This window comes from Leptonychotes weddellii, chromosome 2 (genome assembly GCF_054177405.1).
Source record: "Leptonychotes weddellii isolate Sample4059 chromosome 2, ASM5417740v2, whole genome shotgun sequence".
Taxonomy (NCBI): Eukaryota; Metazoa; Chordata; class Mammalia; order Carnivora; family Phocidae; genus Leptonychotes; species Leptonychotes weddellii.
In genome coordinates this window covers 70,636,725-70,651,425 of record NC_138370.1, presented here as the reverse complement: position 1 = coordinate 70,651,425, position 14,701 = coordinate 70,636,725, and the positions used below count along the sequence as shown (strand labels likewise).

The window sequence follows — 14,701 nt, the reverse complement described above, 5'->3', positions numbered from 1 at the left end:
AGCGAGAGAGAGCAAGAGAATGAGTGCGAGCTGGGGAGAGGGAGAGGGAGGGAGAGAGGGAGAGGGAGAAGAAGATTCCTCACTGAACAGGGAACCTGATGCTGGGCTCGATCCCAGGACCCCGAGATCATGACCTGAGCCAAAGGCAGACGCTTAACTGACTGAGGCACCCAGACATCCATGGAGTCTTCTTTATCCATTTGTCCATGGATGGACACTTAGGTTGCTTCCATTTCTTGGCTATTGTAAATAATGCTGCAATGAATATAGGGATGCATATATCTTTGAATCAGTGTTTTCATTTCCTTTGGGTAAACACCCAGTGGTGGAATTACTGGATTGTATGGCATTTCTATTTTTAATTTTTTGAGGAACCTCCATACTATTTTCCACAGTGGCTGCACCAATTTATATCCAAACTAACAGTGCATGAGGGTTTCTTTTTTGGAAAGCTTAAAAAAAAATCTATTTATCTTCCATTTGTCTCATTACAGTACAGAAAAAAATGCAAAATGGGCGTAAAAACAATCCCTGCCCCCAAATCTGGTTTATTGTGCTCTTAGATATTTTACATATATCGGAAATCATGTTATTTCAGTGGTAAAGAATGAGTGTGACAGGGACCAACTTCCGCAGGTTTCAAGCAGTTCTAATTTTCTCTTTTCATTCTGCAGCCGAGGAATTTCCCATTGGGCTACTATCAGTGCCCATCTTTGTTTACGATGACAGCTGGACTCAGAAGCGCAAGCCCCCCATCACCAGCGGTAATGACAGCTCGAGCTGCGCACTGTAGCCTTGAGCTGGCTTGGACGTAGATGGGGTCAAGTGTGATTGATTTCGTGTCGGTGAAGAAAGTGTTGCATCCGATCCCTGTGGTCCCAGTCGCTGGTGCTGGGAGCTGCGGCCAGCCGGCCACACAGGGTCAGGGTGTGGTGAGCAGATGGCCCTTGTCTTCTCGTAATTGGAAGATTTGGGCCTAAAATGAGATCTAAAAAATGGCAGAAAAAGATGCATTCTTTTAGGTTATGTCTGTGTGGATTAAATGTTTTTACAGACAGTAGCTCTCATCGCAAAAAGGCCACATACATGTTATCCTGGGCAGCTGAGCAAGAAGCTGAAATGACAAAACACTTTAAAATTTGTGGCTTGTCTCAGTAAGGAAAATTTTCTATTTTCATCCGTACTGTATTTGTTTTCATTAAAATATTTCAAATACATATCACGAATGCTTGAGGGAGATGCATCAAATTTCCCATTACGATCTGGTTTGGCACACCCTGGCACCCAGGCAGATACCCATTGGGAAGCACCCACACTCCAATTTGAGAAGAATTGGTATCTATTTACAGACTGAAACGCCAGCATCAAGGTTTTAAAGTAATTCGAGCCTTAAAGGATTTCCGATTATAGAGAAGTAAGAGTCAGCTAAAAGAGGAGGCTCACAGATTTTTGTCTACGTGATAGCTGTGGATTTGTTAGCTCGGAGGGCAAGTGACTGTTCTGAGGGCTGACGTGTGCTGGGATGAGCAGAGCCCTGGAAAATGTGTCCTACGGTCATACACACTAGTGGGAAGCCAGGAGAGGTCTGTTTTTGTTTTTGGTGGCAGATGTGTCATTGTCGATGAGAAGAGACATCACTTGGGGCACGGCTGGAGAGGTAACATGTGTGACGCTATTGGTTTCTTTCAATGTACACAATAGCTTTGGCCATCTGAAATAGAGATATACAAACGTCATTTCCAAAAGAGCCAAATGGGCCACATGTGGTCCCAGTGTATTTGCCATATTTGTTGTTAGATTATCTCAGTGTTCCGCTCTGGGATGTTTACTGACACTCCTGAAGTGACTGTACTGAAGAAACTGTAGTTCTTATTTTATTGCATTTATTGTCCCGTTGTCCTTCAGATTTGGATGTAGAACACCCACCCGGGGATGATGAGCTGAGCTTCCTCAGACTCGGAGGCCCGTAAATCCTGTCGAGGCTGTCCATTCAGTTCACCTGTGAGCTGGTTATCATCTCAGTCTGTCTCCCCCAAATGCACTGTCCCTGCTTCTCTGGTGCCTGAGGAGATGAGTCCAGTGGACCACGGCAACTGGGCTCCCTTTCCCTCTGGCCTCCTGTTGGATCTGCCTGATGGGAAGTGCCCGCAGGAGAGCAGGGTGTAGGAGCAGAGAGCTTAGGATACTGATTCCCTGGCTCGCCCTGCATATACGGCTCCTTTGGTTGGTTCCTCTCACCATAGGGTTCCAGCTACTCTCCTTTCGAGGCTCTGGTCGCTGCTCTGTGCTTTCCCCTCAGGCCTCATGGTGGTGATGACTCCTAGTTGTCCCTGGTCCCTCAGTGCTTCTGCACCCCTTTTGGTTCCCTTAATCCTGCCCACACCTCTGCAACATTCCCCTCATTGAACACTCTCCAGTTAAATACTTTTGAGTGTGCCATGACTTGCCTGCTGGGACCTTGATCCAATAAAAATCCCTTTAGGAAGAAGAGCACTTTAGTCATATACTTGGGTCATCAATTTATTTGCTCATTTACTTGTAATCTTGAAACACAATCCTATGTGCCAGGTGTCGTGTCAGGTGCTGGACATAAAAAGTAACATGACATAGCCTCGACCTTTCTTTTACTGAAGATGTTTTTAGGAATGTCAAATGCATAATCTGCATTCAGTCATTTATGCGGGCGCTTAGTGCTACTCACTATGAGTGAGTCGGGAAATGAGGCATAATGTACAACACCCCAATCTCGTTTCCTTACGGAACACTATCACATCCACAGTGCTTATCTCTTATAGAAACAAACTGGGTTTTTTTTCATGCTTCCTAACATTTACCAAACAAATAGATCATACTAAGAACAGTAAGCAAACTGCTCAATTTCTGGAAAGATGGTTGAGTAGTTCTGGCTAATTAAACTTTTTGGTTAGTAGAGAGTCACTGCATGAATCACCAATTTTTAAGGAAGTACAATAAAATATTCTTTTTTTTATATAATAAAATATTCTTAACACAAAATTATGGTAGACTTCTTTGGGGGTTGTAATTTTGAACTCAAATTCCTAGTTTAACATTATAAATGTGGGGGTGGGGTAGAAGAGGCAAGCTTTTGTGATGATTTCTGACTGCCTATCATTTTTTTTAAATTGATATTCCATTGTAGAGTCAAAGAAGAAGGCTTTGTACCAAGTCCAGCAATTTGTGTTTGCTCTCAACTGGATCCAGTTGACATATCATAGTGTCAAGATATGCCACCATACTAAGAATGGAAGGATCTGAGGCACTGGTCCTTCAAATGACAACACGATCCTCAGGTCAAGAGAGACTGGTGAATGAGTAAAGAGAAAGGAAGACAGCTGCATAGATGTCCCCTGCTCTGAAAATATCCTTTCAAGGCTATGAAGATCACTTGCCCTTCATCTGAGCATTATGAATTTGACTTACAGAGGGATACAAGTGTAGAAGTCTGAAATCAGTATCACCGGGACAAAGTCTAGATGATGGCAGGGCTCACTTCTCCCAGGGGCTCTAGAGGGGGATCCACTTCTGGCCTCTCCCAGCTCGGGTGGCTGCCGGCCTCCCTTGGCTTGTGGCCCCATCACCCAATCTTTTCTCTTCTATGTGTGCTCTCCATCAACTCTCTCTTATGAGGACGCCTGTGATTACGGTGAGTTAGGGCCCACCCTGGAGAGTCTTCCCATCTCAAGATCCTTAATTTAATTTCATGTGCCAAGATCATTTTTCCAGGTAAGTGAAATTCATACGTTCTAGGAAGACCTGAATTCTTTGGAGGCCATTTTCAGCCTACTATACCTGTCAAACTCTGTTTGTTTTGTTTCCTTGTCTCTACCTCATCATATTTAGAGACACATTTGATGAAGCCCCGTTTCTCTACCCTGCTTACCTTTTCCTTTTATTTTCACTTTTATTGTATTTAGTTTTGGTGATACCTCTTCGTATCCAGCTCATTTTTCTAAAGTCAGGGCTAATGTTCCCAAGGGACCCCATTTGACTCTGTCATAAGTTGTGATAATATAACAGAGTGAGGTCGTTATAACCTGCTTAATTTCCTTAATTTCATAAATAGCAAAAACTTGCTCTTGAACATATATTTACCAATGTAACTGTAGAGTAAGTTTGGAAAAAAAAAATGGCTGATAATCTCCTGACCCTAACACAAAGTTATTATCTTTTCCAGGCATGTCCTTTTACTCTTTTCCATATTTTTAAAGGTTGCAATAGCAACACGATCACTGGTAACCTAGAATTCATACTATTCTATCAAGTAGATATCCCACAGTTCAATTAACAATTTTCTTAGTATGGGCCATTTAGGTTGCTTATAATTATTCACTATTATAATAAGGTTAGGAGGTACAACATTGTGGTGCCTTGTGACAAAAAATTTTAGAATGCTTGCCTGGTAGAAAATGCATTGTGGAGTCAGCAGTGTTGGGCTGTCCCTTATGGGCCATCATCACCTGGGCTGAGCCCTGGTGGGTACAGCCGTGCATGGAGGACTTACGCCTGGTGTCTCCTCCACTTCAGTAAATGACTGCCCTTGGCTGCCTGTGGTTTTCATTCACTCTGTAAATGGGCTCCTTAAATCGGGCCCTGGATACTAGAATAAAATGTACAACACCTTTCCATTTATAGTTTATTCAGTAATAGTGACATTATGGGGCAACTGGTATATCTCCATGATGCTTTCTAAATCCCTAAGAAAACGGGAGTGTTTTTTAAAGATTGATTTATTTATTTAAGAGAGAGAGAGAAAGAGCATGGAAGGGAGGGGCAGAGGGAGAGGGAATCTTAAGCAGACTCAGCTCACAACGGAGCCCGATGGGGGACTCGATCCCATGACTCCGAGATCACGACCAGAGCAGAAACCAAGTCAGTTGCTGAACTGACTGTGCCACCCAGGTGCCCGGAAAGCTGAAGTATTAATGAGAAAAAAATGTATATACTTTTTATTCCATAAAAATATTAGCACGAGAGAAGAATACATGAGGAATGAAAATGAGCCCAATTTTTCATAGTGTGTCAGTCCATTCTTGGTAGGAAATTGGGTATTTTTCACTCCTTTAGACCACTAGATCACTTTCATTCAGTATGTACATTCATTTAGTACAATTAAAGTCATATGTAGAATATACTGGGTTTTATCCTAGAAGCCAAAAAAAAGTAGTTTTGCTTCCTGGCATGTCTTTCTGGGAGGAAACTAGGAATGAAACAGACTTCACAGAAAGCACTGTTGGTAATGTCACCCAGGAAAAAAGATGTATGCATAAACACGGCATTCTTCTGGATGGAGTTCCTTAACAAAAGACAGGACAAGAGAGTGAGAGAGAGGGATTGTCGGAAAAACACTGAAAGACTGGGTTTAATTTCAGGTTCAAAACCAAATCCTCTGTGGCTTTCTTGACAAAGCTGACAATGTGGATTTTTCCCAGGCACAGTGGTACTCAGCAGGAAATTCAGGATGGTTGCTTTATTTGGGGACTGTTGGATGTATCTGACAGTTATCCTGGCCAATATGTAGTTTTTTCATTATTTTTTTTTTAACATTTGTGAAGGGTTCATATCTTTCTGACATATTGGAGAAGCCCAATAAATATCTGTTGAATTGAACTGAGTTTAAAAGATTTTTTTTTAAGATTTTATTTTTAAGTAATCTTTATACCCAGCATGGGGCTTGAACTCACAACCCCAAGATCAAGAGTCACATCCTCCACTGACTGAGCCAGCCAGACATCCCGAGTTTAAAAGAATTTTGATCCTGGTAGCTGGGTAAATTATAAGATGAAGGAGGGTGATTTTCTGTTGGTAGATAAGTACTCAGACAGGAATTAGAACTGGAAATCGAGGTCAGATTTCTCATTTTACAGAAGGGAAAGTGAGGTCAAGAGTTGCAGAGTAGCTTGGAAAAATCTCTCTGGTTGGGGAAGCTGACACTGTCCAGCAAGGAAGCAAAACCCAGGCTGATGATAGATACACTGCTTATATATGCAGACTGCATGGGAGCCAAGGGCCTTCTTGTCCCCTCTTCAGTACCTGTGGGGAAGGCTTCTTGAAATGTTTTTTTTTTTTTTAAAGTGGTTTTTATCATGTGCTATGTTGGCTTGTGAATAGGTTAAGTCATGTCTGAAACACAAATTTAAAGGAATTAGAAAAAAATAAATAAAACAGATTTGCATAAGAAATACCTAAAAGATAATGACCAGAATGAAGATGTGGTTTTCAAAATAATTTGGAAACTCTGACTTATGTGGTATTAGCTGAGGCATGCTGATGGTATTTATATTGCCAACTTAAACTTAGTTAAGAACAAATTGGGCAGTTTGGGGCTTATGCAACTCTTCAACTTTTCTTTCTTCTTCATGATACTTGCATTTTTAAAGATCATTTTATTTTTTTTATCCTGTTTTATAAAGGAATTTGCAAAGGAAGGGACAGCTGATGAAAGAATTTCCCTACCTAAGTGGCTCTGAGTAAGAATGTGGAGGAAAATAGAGAATTGGCAAAAAGGAGCTTTGGCCTTCTCTGCAAATTTCAGTTAGGGAACTCTTAATCACAATAACCTGAAACACTGAAAGAGGGTGAGAGTATGTATACAGTTGAAAGGTGCTTCATGTCCAGCATCAATTGGCAAATAGAAGCTGATCCTTTTGTTCTTAACTTTTGATTTAATTGGTGACAATGGCTTTCATTAGCTTCAGAAGCAAAAAGTAAAAGAAAATAGGAAAAGGAAAACAAGAGCACTATCTAATCCTTTCTGGGCTCAATCCTTTCTCTGTATATGTGTCTCTCTCTCTATATATATCCATACAGCCACATAAACTCTATTTGCACATATCACCAGAATATATATAACACAATGACAGTACAATATCACTGATATCTCAGAGTTGCTAAGTTCTAAATGTGTACAGTTTCATTCTGTTGTTAAGAGACGTCTTTTGGGTGTTTAAGTCCTTAAAGTCTTTCAATCAAATGAACTACAAGCACTCTGCTTACAGTCAGATGGCGTCATTGATGAAAATGGTGGTTTTATGTGGTTCTCCAAGCACTGCACCCACTGGCATCTGGAGAACTAATTCAAACCTCTCTGGGCCCTCCAAGATGGGCTGTCCCAGGTCATCAAGGATCGTCACTTGGAATATCTGCAGATGCACTCCCGGAGCAAAGGCAAGATTTCGGCTGATGCCAACATAATCTATTCCAGCTAGTGGGAAAGGCAAAGTCAAGAGTGAGACTGTAGGATTCATTGTCATAAGTTTTCCTTCAGAGAAAAATTTCCTTCAGAGAAAAATAGCATTCTCTTATGTACACAGCACCCTCAGAATCATATTTTGTGGGCTCAACGCCCAAGAAGGGCAAGTTACCATATTCTACCAAATGCCATGATAGTCACTCATCCATGAACATGGGCTGTCCTCATCAGGGCTCTCCATGTTGAGACCGAGCACATTACCTTCCAAACACTTCCACAAAAATCTCACTGATAGACTGAAGCCTCTCTGAAAGCAACTTCAATTTGTAATAAAGAACTTCACATTTTAAATTTTTAATTGTTAAGGTCACTATCATGAATTTTATTTTCATTAGGTTTCACTCATTCACCTTTGCCAGATATTTGGTTAATCTTACCACATTCTGCTTGATTTTACTAAGGCATGGAGTTTCTGCTGCTTTCTGGGTTATTAATTATTTTGTAAGTTGGGTCACCTGATCCTATAGCTTCTTTACTACTTATTTAAAAAGTCATCAAATGTAATGATAGCAATAAATTATAACCAATGGAATAAAATAGAAAACCTTAAGTAATATAAATAAATATGCTAATCAAGGAACAGAATATTTATATTGTCTCAAGGCATCTCTCCATAAAATATTTATTAATTGCAAAGGAAGAAAAACAACTTCATAGTGGAGAAACCTGGCAGATACCACCTTAACCAAGTGATCAAAGTTAACACCACCATTGATAGGATAAATGGAAACTGTGTGCCATTTGATAGAATCCAAAGAGAACACAGTGTCATCTCTGCAAACATTCCTGCCAAAGATGCAGAGCCTAAATCTAATTATAAGGAAACATCAGACAAGCCCAAGCTGGGGGACATTTTACATGCTACCAAACCTAGTAATCTTCAAAAATATCAAGGTCATGAAAGTCAAGGAAAGACAAGGAACTATTTCAGGTTGAAAGAAACTCAACAGACATGACAACTAAATAGAATGGGAGTCTCAACTGGACTCTTTTGCTGTAGAGAATGACTGGGCAACACCTGGTGGATCTTGAATGAGGTCTGAGGACTGGACTGTGGTAATGTATCAGATTAAGTTCCTGATTTCATGCTTGCATTGTGGTCACAGAGGAGAATGTCTTTGTAGAAATGGCATTCTAAGTTTTCATAGATGATTCCAAATTTATTGACAACTTGCTCTCAATGATTCAGGAAAAAAAGTGTTTTTTCACTGTACTTGTCGCTTTTCTGTAAGTTTGAGATTGTTGCAAAGATATTTTTTCCTTTTTTTAAAGATTTTATTTATTCATGAGAGAGAGAGAGAGAGCACGAGCAGTGGGGGGGGGGGTTGGCGGGGGCAGAGGGACAAGTAGACTCCAAGCCCAGCATAGAGCCTGACTCGGGATCATGACTTGAGCCAAAGTCAGAAGCTTAACCAACTGAGCCACCCAGGCGCCCACGAAGATATTTTTCTAAAAAGTCATTAAATAATTATGTTAAGAAAAACAAAACAAGATTACACTGAAAAGTGCCAAGGCAGAGAGTAAGGGAGAGAGACCTTGGGATCTTCTGCACTATGGTTTGGATCTTGAGTCCATTGCTTACTTGTACAAACTATTTAAGCTCCTTGAGTCTCAGTTTCTTTAACTGCAAAATGGGGATAATTATTGCTATTTTACAAGGTTGCTAAGATGATTAGCTATAATACAACAAGGATTCTAGCATGGAGTCTGGCAAATAGTAGGCATCTAGTACAAAGAAATTATAATTATTATTTATGTAACAAGTTATAATGATATAGTTAACCATGTATGAATAATTATTATTGTGAATTAACCAAGCTGAGCAGATGCATTACTTCTATTAGTCCATCTCTACCTGAGAGCTTACAGAAGGGTCATTACTTGTGTGCAAGGGGATTTATCTAAATGAACTCGAGGGTCTCAGTCGGGTAAGTGTCGGCCTTCAGCTCGGGTCATAATGCCAGAGTCCTGGGATCGAGCCAGGATCGAGCTCACTGGGGAGCCTGCTTCTCCCTCTCCCTCTGCCGCTCCCCCTGCTTGTGCTCTCTCTCTCTCTCTCTGTCAAATAAATAAATAAAAATCTTAAAAAAAAAATAAAAAAGTGTAAAAAAAATAAATGATTTCGAATTTATTTTCCAACCAGAAGCCAAATAGCCCAATGAGCCAATTAGTCTATTTATTTTCATTTCCATAAACAGAGAGTAAAAAATGATCTTCTCTGAAAATTAAGAAAAAGAAAGAAAAGAAAAAAAAAAGCAAAAAAATTACTTGTAAGCATCATTACTAGTTTCATGTACCATATGCTATGATATAGTCACTGGAGGGTTATAACCTGTGAATTCTTCCAAAAGCAAGCACTGTGCTCTAAACCCAATTGGCTGTCTTTATTTCCCTTAACTTTCTGGGTACATGCTGAAACTGAGTTTGCATTTTCAGAGGTAAATGCCTATTTTACTCTCTTTATGCCTCATTGGTTAGTATAGGCTTTTATACTGTTGGGTTTTATTTGCAGGATTTGTGCTTTTCTCTTCAAATATTCTCACTGACTAGATGGTGCTAGTCCTGAACTAACTGATCGCTCATAACCCAGAAGACTAAAAGGTCTCAGGTGGCAAATGAGAAAATGTGGGTATCTATGTAATTGGAAATTTCCCCTTCTTTTCCTGTTGAATTCTTCTTTGTTTTTGGGGTTATTTTTTGGTACAGCAGCTGACAGGCTCCCCAGAGGAAGTTTTATTCAGAACTGCCTAGCTCCTCTTACGGCCAGGCCCTGATTGTCCCTATCAAGAGAGGCAAAGATGAGTGGGACATGAGGACATGCTGCTTGAAGCCAAGGAAAATGCCTAAGTCCGAATGCAAACCTATCCTTCTAGGGTCTTAACAGGGGCCTGGATTTTCCCAGGAGATGGGCCTTGCTCAGCAATTAAAAGGGTACCTTGGTCTAAAATACTGTTTTGAGCAGCTTACAGTATCTACAAATATTCTGAACTCTGGAAAATTAATTTGGGTCCATGACAAGCCAGTGGGTAAAGAATGAATCATAAAAGTTACTGTTTGAATAGTCATTCATATGCAGACCATTTATGCGCTCAGGTAGGAGAAACTTAAAATCAAAGTCTATCAACAAAGACCAGGCATACTACACTTGATAGACTAGACCCCACCCTATATGTATATCTTGATAATGATATAATTTTTAAATGGCCCTCTTACCTTCTGCTGCTGCTGGCTCTGTCTTCCTGGAGCGCACAGTGACAGACGACACTTGGGAAAGGTCAGGGCCTGTCCTCCAGACACAGATCTCCACGGAGCCAGCCCTTTCCTCGACATGATACTCGGCACCCCCGAAGCTCAGGGTAGGCTCTAGGGAGGCATCGAAGGACAGACTAAGAATACTTCAGCCCCCCAGGCCAACTATCTCGTTGGCTCCTGTGACCCTGGGTGTTTGTCACAATCATCAGACTTGACAGATCCCACCGGCTCGAGGAGAAAACAACAAAACACACACACACACACACACACACACACACACACACACACACGCACCATGTCACAAATGTGACTCCAGGAGGTGCAGTGAGATAAGCTCGGTTAGAAATTTATTCATTTTTCTGTTTCAAGAGATTTCTGTCATATAAAGAAATTGCCCTGTGGGGGAAAACTGGCCAGCTAGCTATAACTCAGGCACATCAACTATTATTTGGGAAAAGATGGCGTGCAATTTAGAAGGCTTCTTCTCAGGAGAAGTTGCTCTTTATGTTGGGGGACAGTCCATCCAGGGTTCTGAATTTGGGGACTGCTTCTGTTCCTTTTCTCATGACATTTGTTGACCAGAGGGATGGACAGAAATGCTGGGGGGAGGCAGGGTCCCATCAGCTGAGGCGCCAGAAACGCTCCCCTGGAGGCAGAGAAGGGGCTCCTTAGAAAGAGAAGGTTGAAGGAAGCCCGAGTGGGCATCAGACTTTGGGGGGGCAGGTGCAAGAGTAGCGTACATCTCCTGAAGGGGGGGGGAGTCTGACAATGAGAAAGTTGGGATTTTTATGGGCATCCCTGTTTATATCTAGTTCTCTGTATTTCAGGAAGTTGCCTACGAACTTAGCTGACTGTTTAAACCTTGTACAACGTCTAGCTGGTATAGTAGATGTGCTGCCATGAAAAGATTTGAAACGAAGTTTATTTAGGCTGTGAAATCTGGAGGCAAAAAAATGTAAACACCAGGAAGCAGCTTCCCCACGGAGGCACGACCCCCGAGATGGTAAATGGAAAATTAACATCATAGATACGACCCCTTTGCAAGCATAATGCAATACAGAAGCATATCTGAATTAAATTTAAAAAATTTGGAAGGTAGAAATCAAGTTAATAAGTATTATCTTCTCAGGATGTATGTTAGTAGATTTCTTAATGTTGAGGAATGTTTTACTGTAAGTTTTACCATGGTGTACAAGACTTCTCTCCTTATCTGACTGGAGTCCATTTTTTCTGGAATCACTGGGCACCACAACTGGCCCTGTGCCCCGTTGCACCAAACAGCTCACCATGTACCCAACACACCATGTGTTTAGGGGCCTCCATTGTTGCTGGTGGTGTTCTCTGAGCTGGAACTCTCTTCCCAAAGTCCCAATTTCACACATTTCTACTCATTCTTTAAGACTGTGATTAAGAGTTACCTGCTTTGGGAAGCGTATATAACTCCCTCAAGAAATTAGGCATTCTTTACCCCATGCTTCCTAACATTTTGAATAGCTCTATAGCTGTGATGATAGGCCACATTTGCTATTGGTTCACCTCGGGTGTCCCGCAGGTGGGAGGGAGGCCTGCACTCAGAGAAGGGGGCGGATCCCCTTTTTTCTTCTTGCCAAGACCTTTCACACCATCTCCCTATTGCTGCTGATGAATGTTTCTGATACCTTCGGGCTTGGGACAGGAAAGAGGGAGGAGAGGCAAGAGGAGCAGGGAAGTTTTTCTTGGTAGGTATTATCATGGTGATCACACTCTCTGGTCTTAGATGATGGAAGAAAACGGATTCTGTTTCTCATGGACACTTTTGTGTGTTCTGTGGAGACCCCTCACTCCCATAGTTGGATATCTCTCATCTGCTGCTCTCTTGAGGATGATGCCTCTCTATTCTTGCTGGTCACTTAATCCTCCCTCAACCTATTAGCGTTGACAATACTTCTGCTGAGGATTGTTCACCCCTCTAGATGGCGCTTTTAGACAAGCCCTAAGACAAGTTCAGTCCTGTTCTCTCTTGCGTGCGAGACTCACATTTGGTCCATGGCAACCCTCCTGCCACCGTTGCCTTGATCAACTCTAGGAATACTGACTAATCCTGATGCAGCCCCTCTTTTTTGCTCATCCATCAGAGCAGCCAACCAGTTTGTCTCCTACGTTGTGATGTTCCAGGTAAAGCCAGACCTCCATTCACTGTGTCTTCCATATTGCACATGACACACATTACTTCCCAAATGGTTTCCTTAGAACTCTTTCTTCCGATTTATGAATTTGGGGAAAAGTTAAAATGTTAAAGCTAACAAGCTCACACGTTGCTCTGTATTTTTCTTAGAACCATACAAACTCTTCAGGGTCAATGACCCAAAGTCCAAGTGTCTTTGCCCCCTTAGTGACACAGAGGCTAGTATATAATAAGTACTTAAGAATTTGTCGAATGGATAATTTTAACTCACTTCTGATATATTTTGAACTTATTACAAAGGTTTTCTTCTAAAAAAAGTTGGGACAAAGTGATCTGATTTTTTAGCACAGAACTTATTCTGTATGGTATCAGGAAAGGGCAAGAGGTAAGAAAGGGAAAACACATTTGGGTCACTTACAATGCTGTGCAGAGAAAAAATGGATCAAGTCTCTATGAATATAGTCAGATACAAGATGTAAGAGGAGGATGGTGTCACTTAGAGGAAAAATCATGAAACTCTTCTGGGATGCTCTGTATATTGAGCATCAGGGGATTTGTTGAAATAGAGGAAACAGCTCCTCTACGTTGTCCAGCAGTATCTCTAGTTCTCTTTGGCCTCGCTCTGTCTAAAGAGCTGAGACAGTTTTTAAGGCAGTAACCCTTAAGGGTGGGCAGTTATGAGAGTATGATGTTTTGACCACATCATACTTACATTAAATTGATTCCACAGCCATAGATGTATTTTTATCTTTCAAAGAGAATGCTCTTTAAATGGAAATAGGGAAAAGGAATATGACAAGTTGGGAAGTGAAGCTCTCAAAAGAGATATGACCATCATTTAAAATTAATTCAATGTCCAGAGTCAGAGAAATTTCATGACAAGGTCCAAAAGGGACTTGCAGATGAAGTGACAGAAACACTATTGGTAAACTTGGAGAAACCACTCAGGACAAGATAGATGTCAAAAGATGGAAGATAGGAAAATGTTTTTTTTTCAGTTGCCTCAGCAGAGAAAATAAAATCTAGAAACAAACTGGTAAGCTTAATCTCTAGAAAAAAAATCTAGAATAGCTTATTTAAAATGATTTCTGAATTCTTAGAAAAGAAAGAGGTGATGCCTATGAGTCAATATTAATTCTTTAATATCAGGCTTCATGTAGTCAAATTCAATTTTTTTTTGTTGTTCAGTTGAACATCTACTGAGCATCCTCTCTGTGCTCTAAGCACTGTGGTAGCTATGCGGATGTAGAGAAACACACATTTTTTTGTCGTTGAGGTGTTTTTGGTATGAGAGGGCAGCCACACCAATTTCAATCAACTAACCCCTGAGTGCTTTGACAAAAGAAGAAACCAGCCTCAAGGCTCAGAGGAAGAGCATTGGGAGAAATAAAGCTAGATCTGAAAGATGAACAAGAATGGACCAATGGGAAAGGTGGGAGGAATGTTTCAGAGTGACTAATATGGAAAAAGTCATACATGACTGAAGAAGCCCAGTGTCTGGGGAGAAATACAAGCATTTGTTTCTTAGTGATGTATGAGATGAGAGTAAAGGGATGTCGGGAATGAATTAGAGAGGAAGATAGAAGCCAGATGCAGCAGAGGCTTGGATCCATTTGAAGTAGATGCGTCTTTACTTTTTAGACTCTATATCATGTGGGAACCAATTTTAAGCAGTGGAAAGGGGGTTGGTTTTGTTGTTGTTATTGTTGTTGTCTCTGTACATCTGTCTACCTTCAGTGTGAGCCACAGATTTAAGGAAGAGTTAAGGCTACCAATTAGGAAGCTATTGCAATTATCCAGGTGAGATATGAGCATGGTTTGAACTATGCACTAGTATTAGGGTGGAAGTGGGAGATGAGCAGCAGGCAGTGGTTGGATGTAGGGGGCTTCTAAGATGATGCCCTGGGGATGTGGGAGTGGGACTGTCAATAACTTAGTTGGGAATATAAGAGGGGAAATAGCCTCTACTGGGGGTAAGAGAGGGCAAAATGATGGCATCTGATGGGATATCCAAG

The 14,701-nt window shown here is 41.1% G+C and overlaps 1 protein-coding gene across 1 annotated transcript in view; it reads right to left on the bottom strand.

Moving 5' to 3' along the window:
* Positions 1–6,518: 6,518 nt before the first annotated feature.
* FREM3 (FRAS1 related extracellular matrix 3) overlaps positions 6,519–14,701 on the bottom strand; it is a 76,852-nt gene continuing 68,669 nt past the window's right edge. Inside the window, exons 7-8 of the mRNA XM_006734927.2 lie at positions 10,484–10,633; positions 6,519–7,222 (exon numbers count right to left, since the gene is read on the bottom strand). Coding sequence (XP_006734990.2) covers positions 7,017–7,222; positions 10,484–10,633 — 356 coding nt within the window. The 3' untranslated portion in view covers positions 6,519–7,016. The remainder of the gene's footprint in view (positions 7,223–10,483; positions 10,634–14,701) is intronic.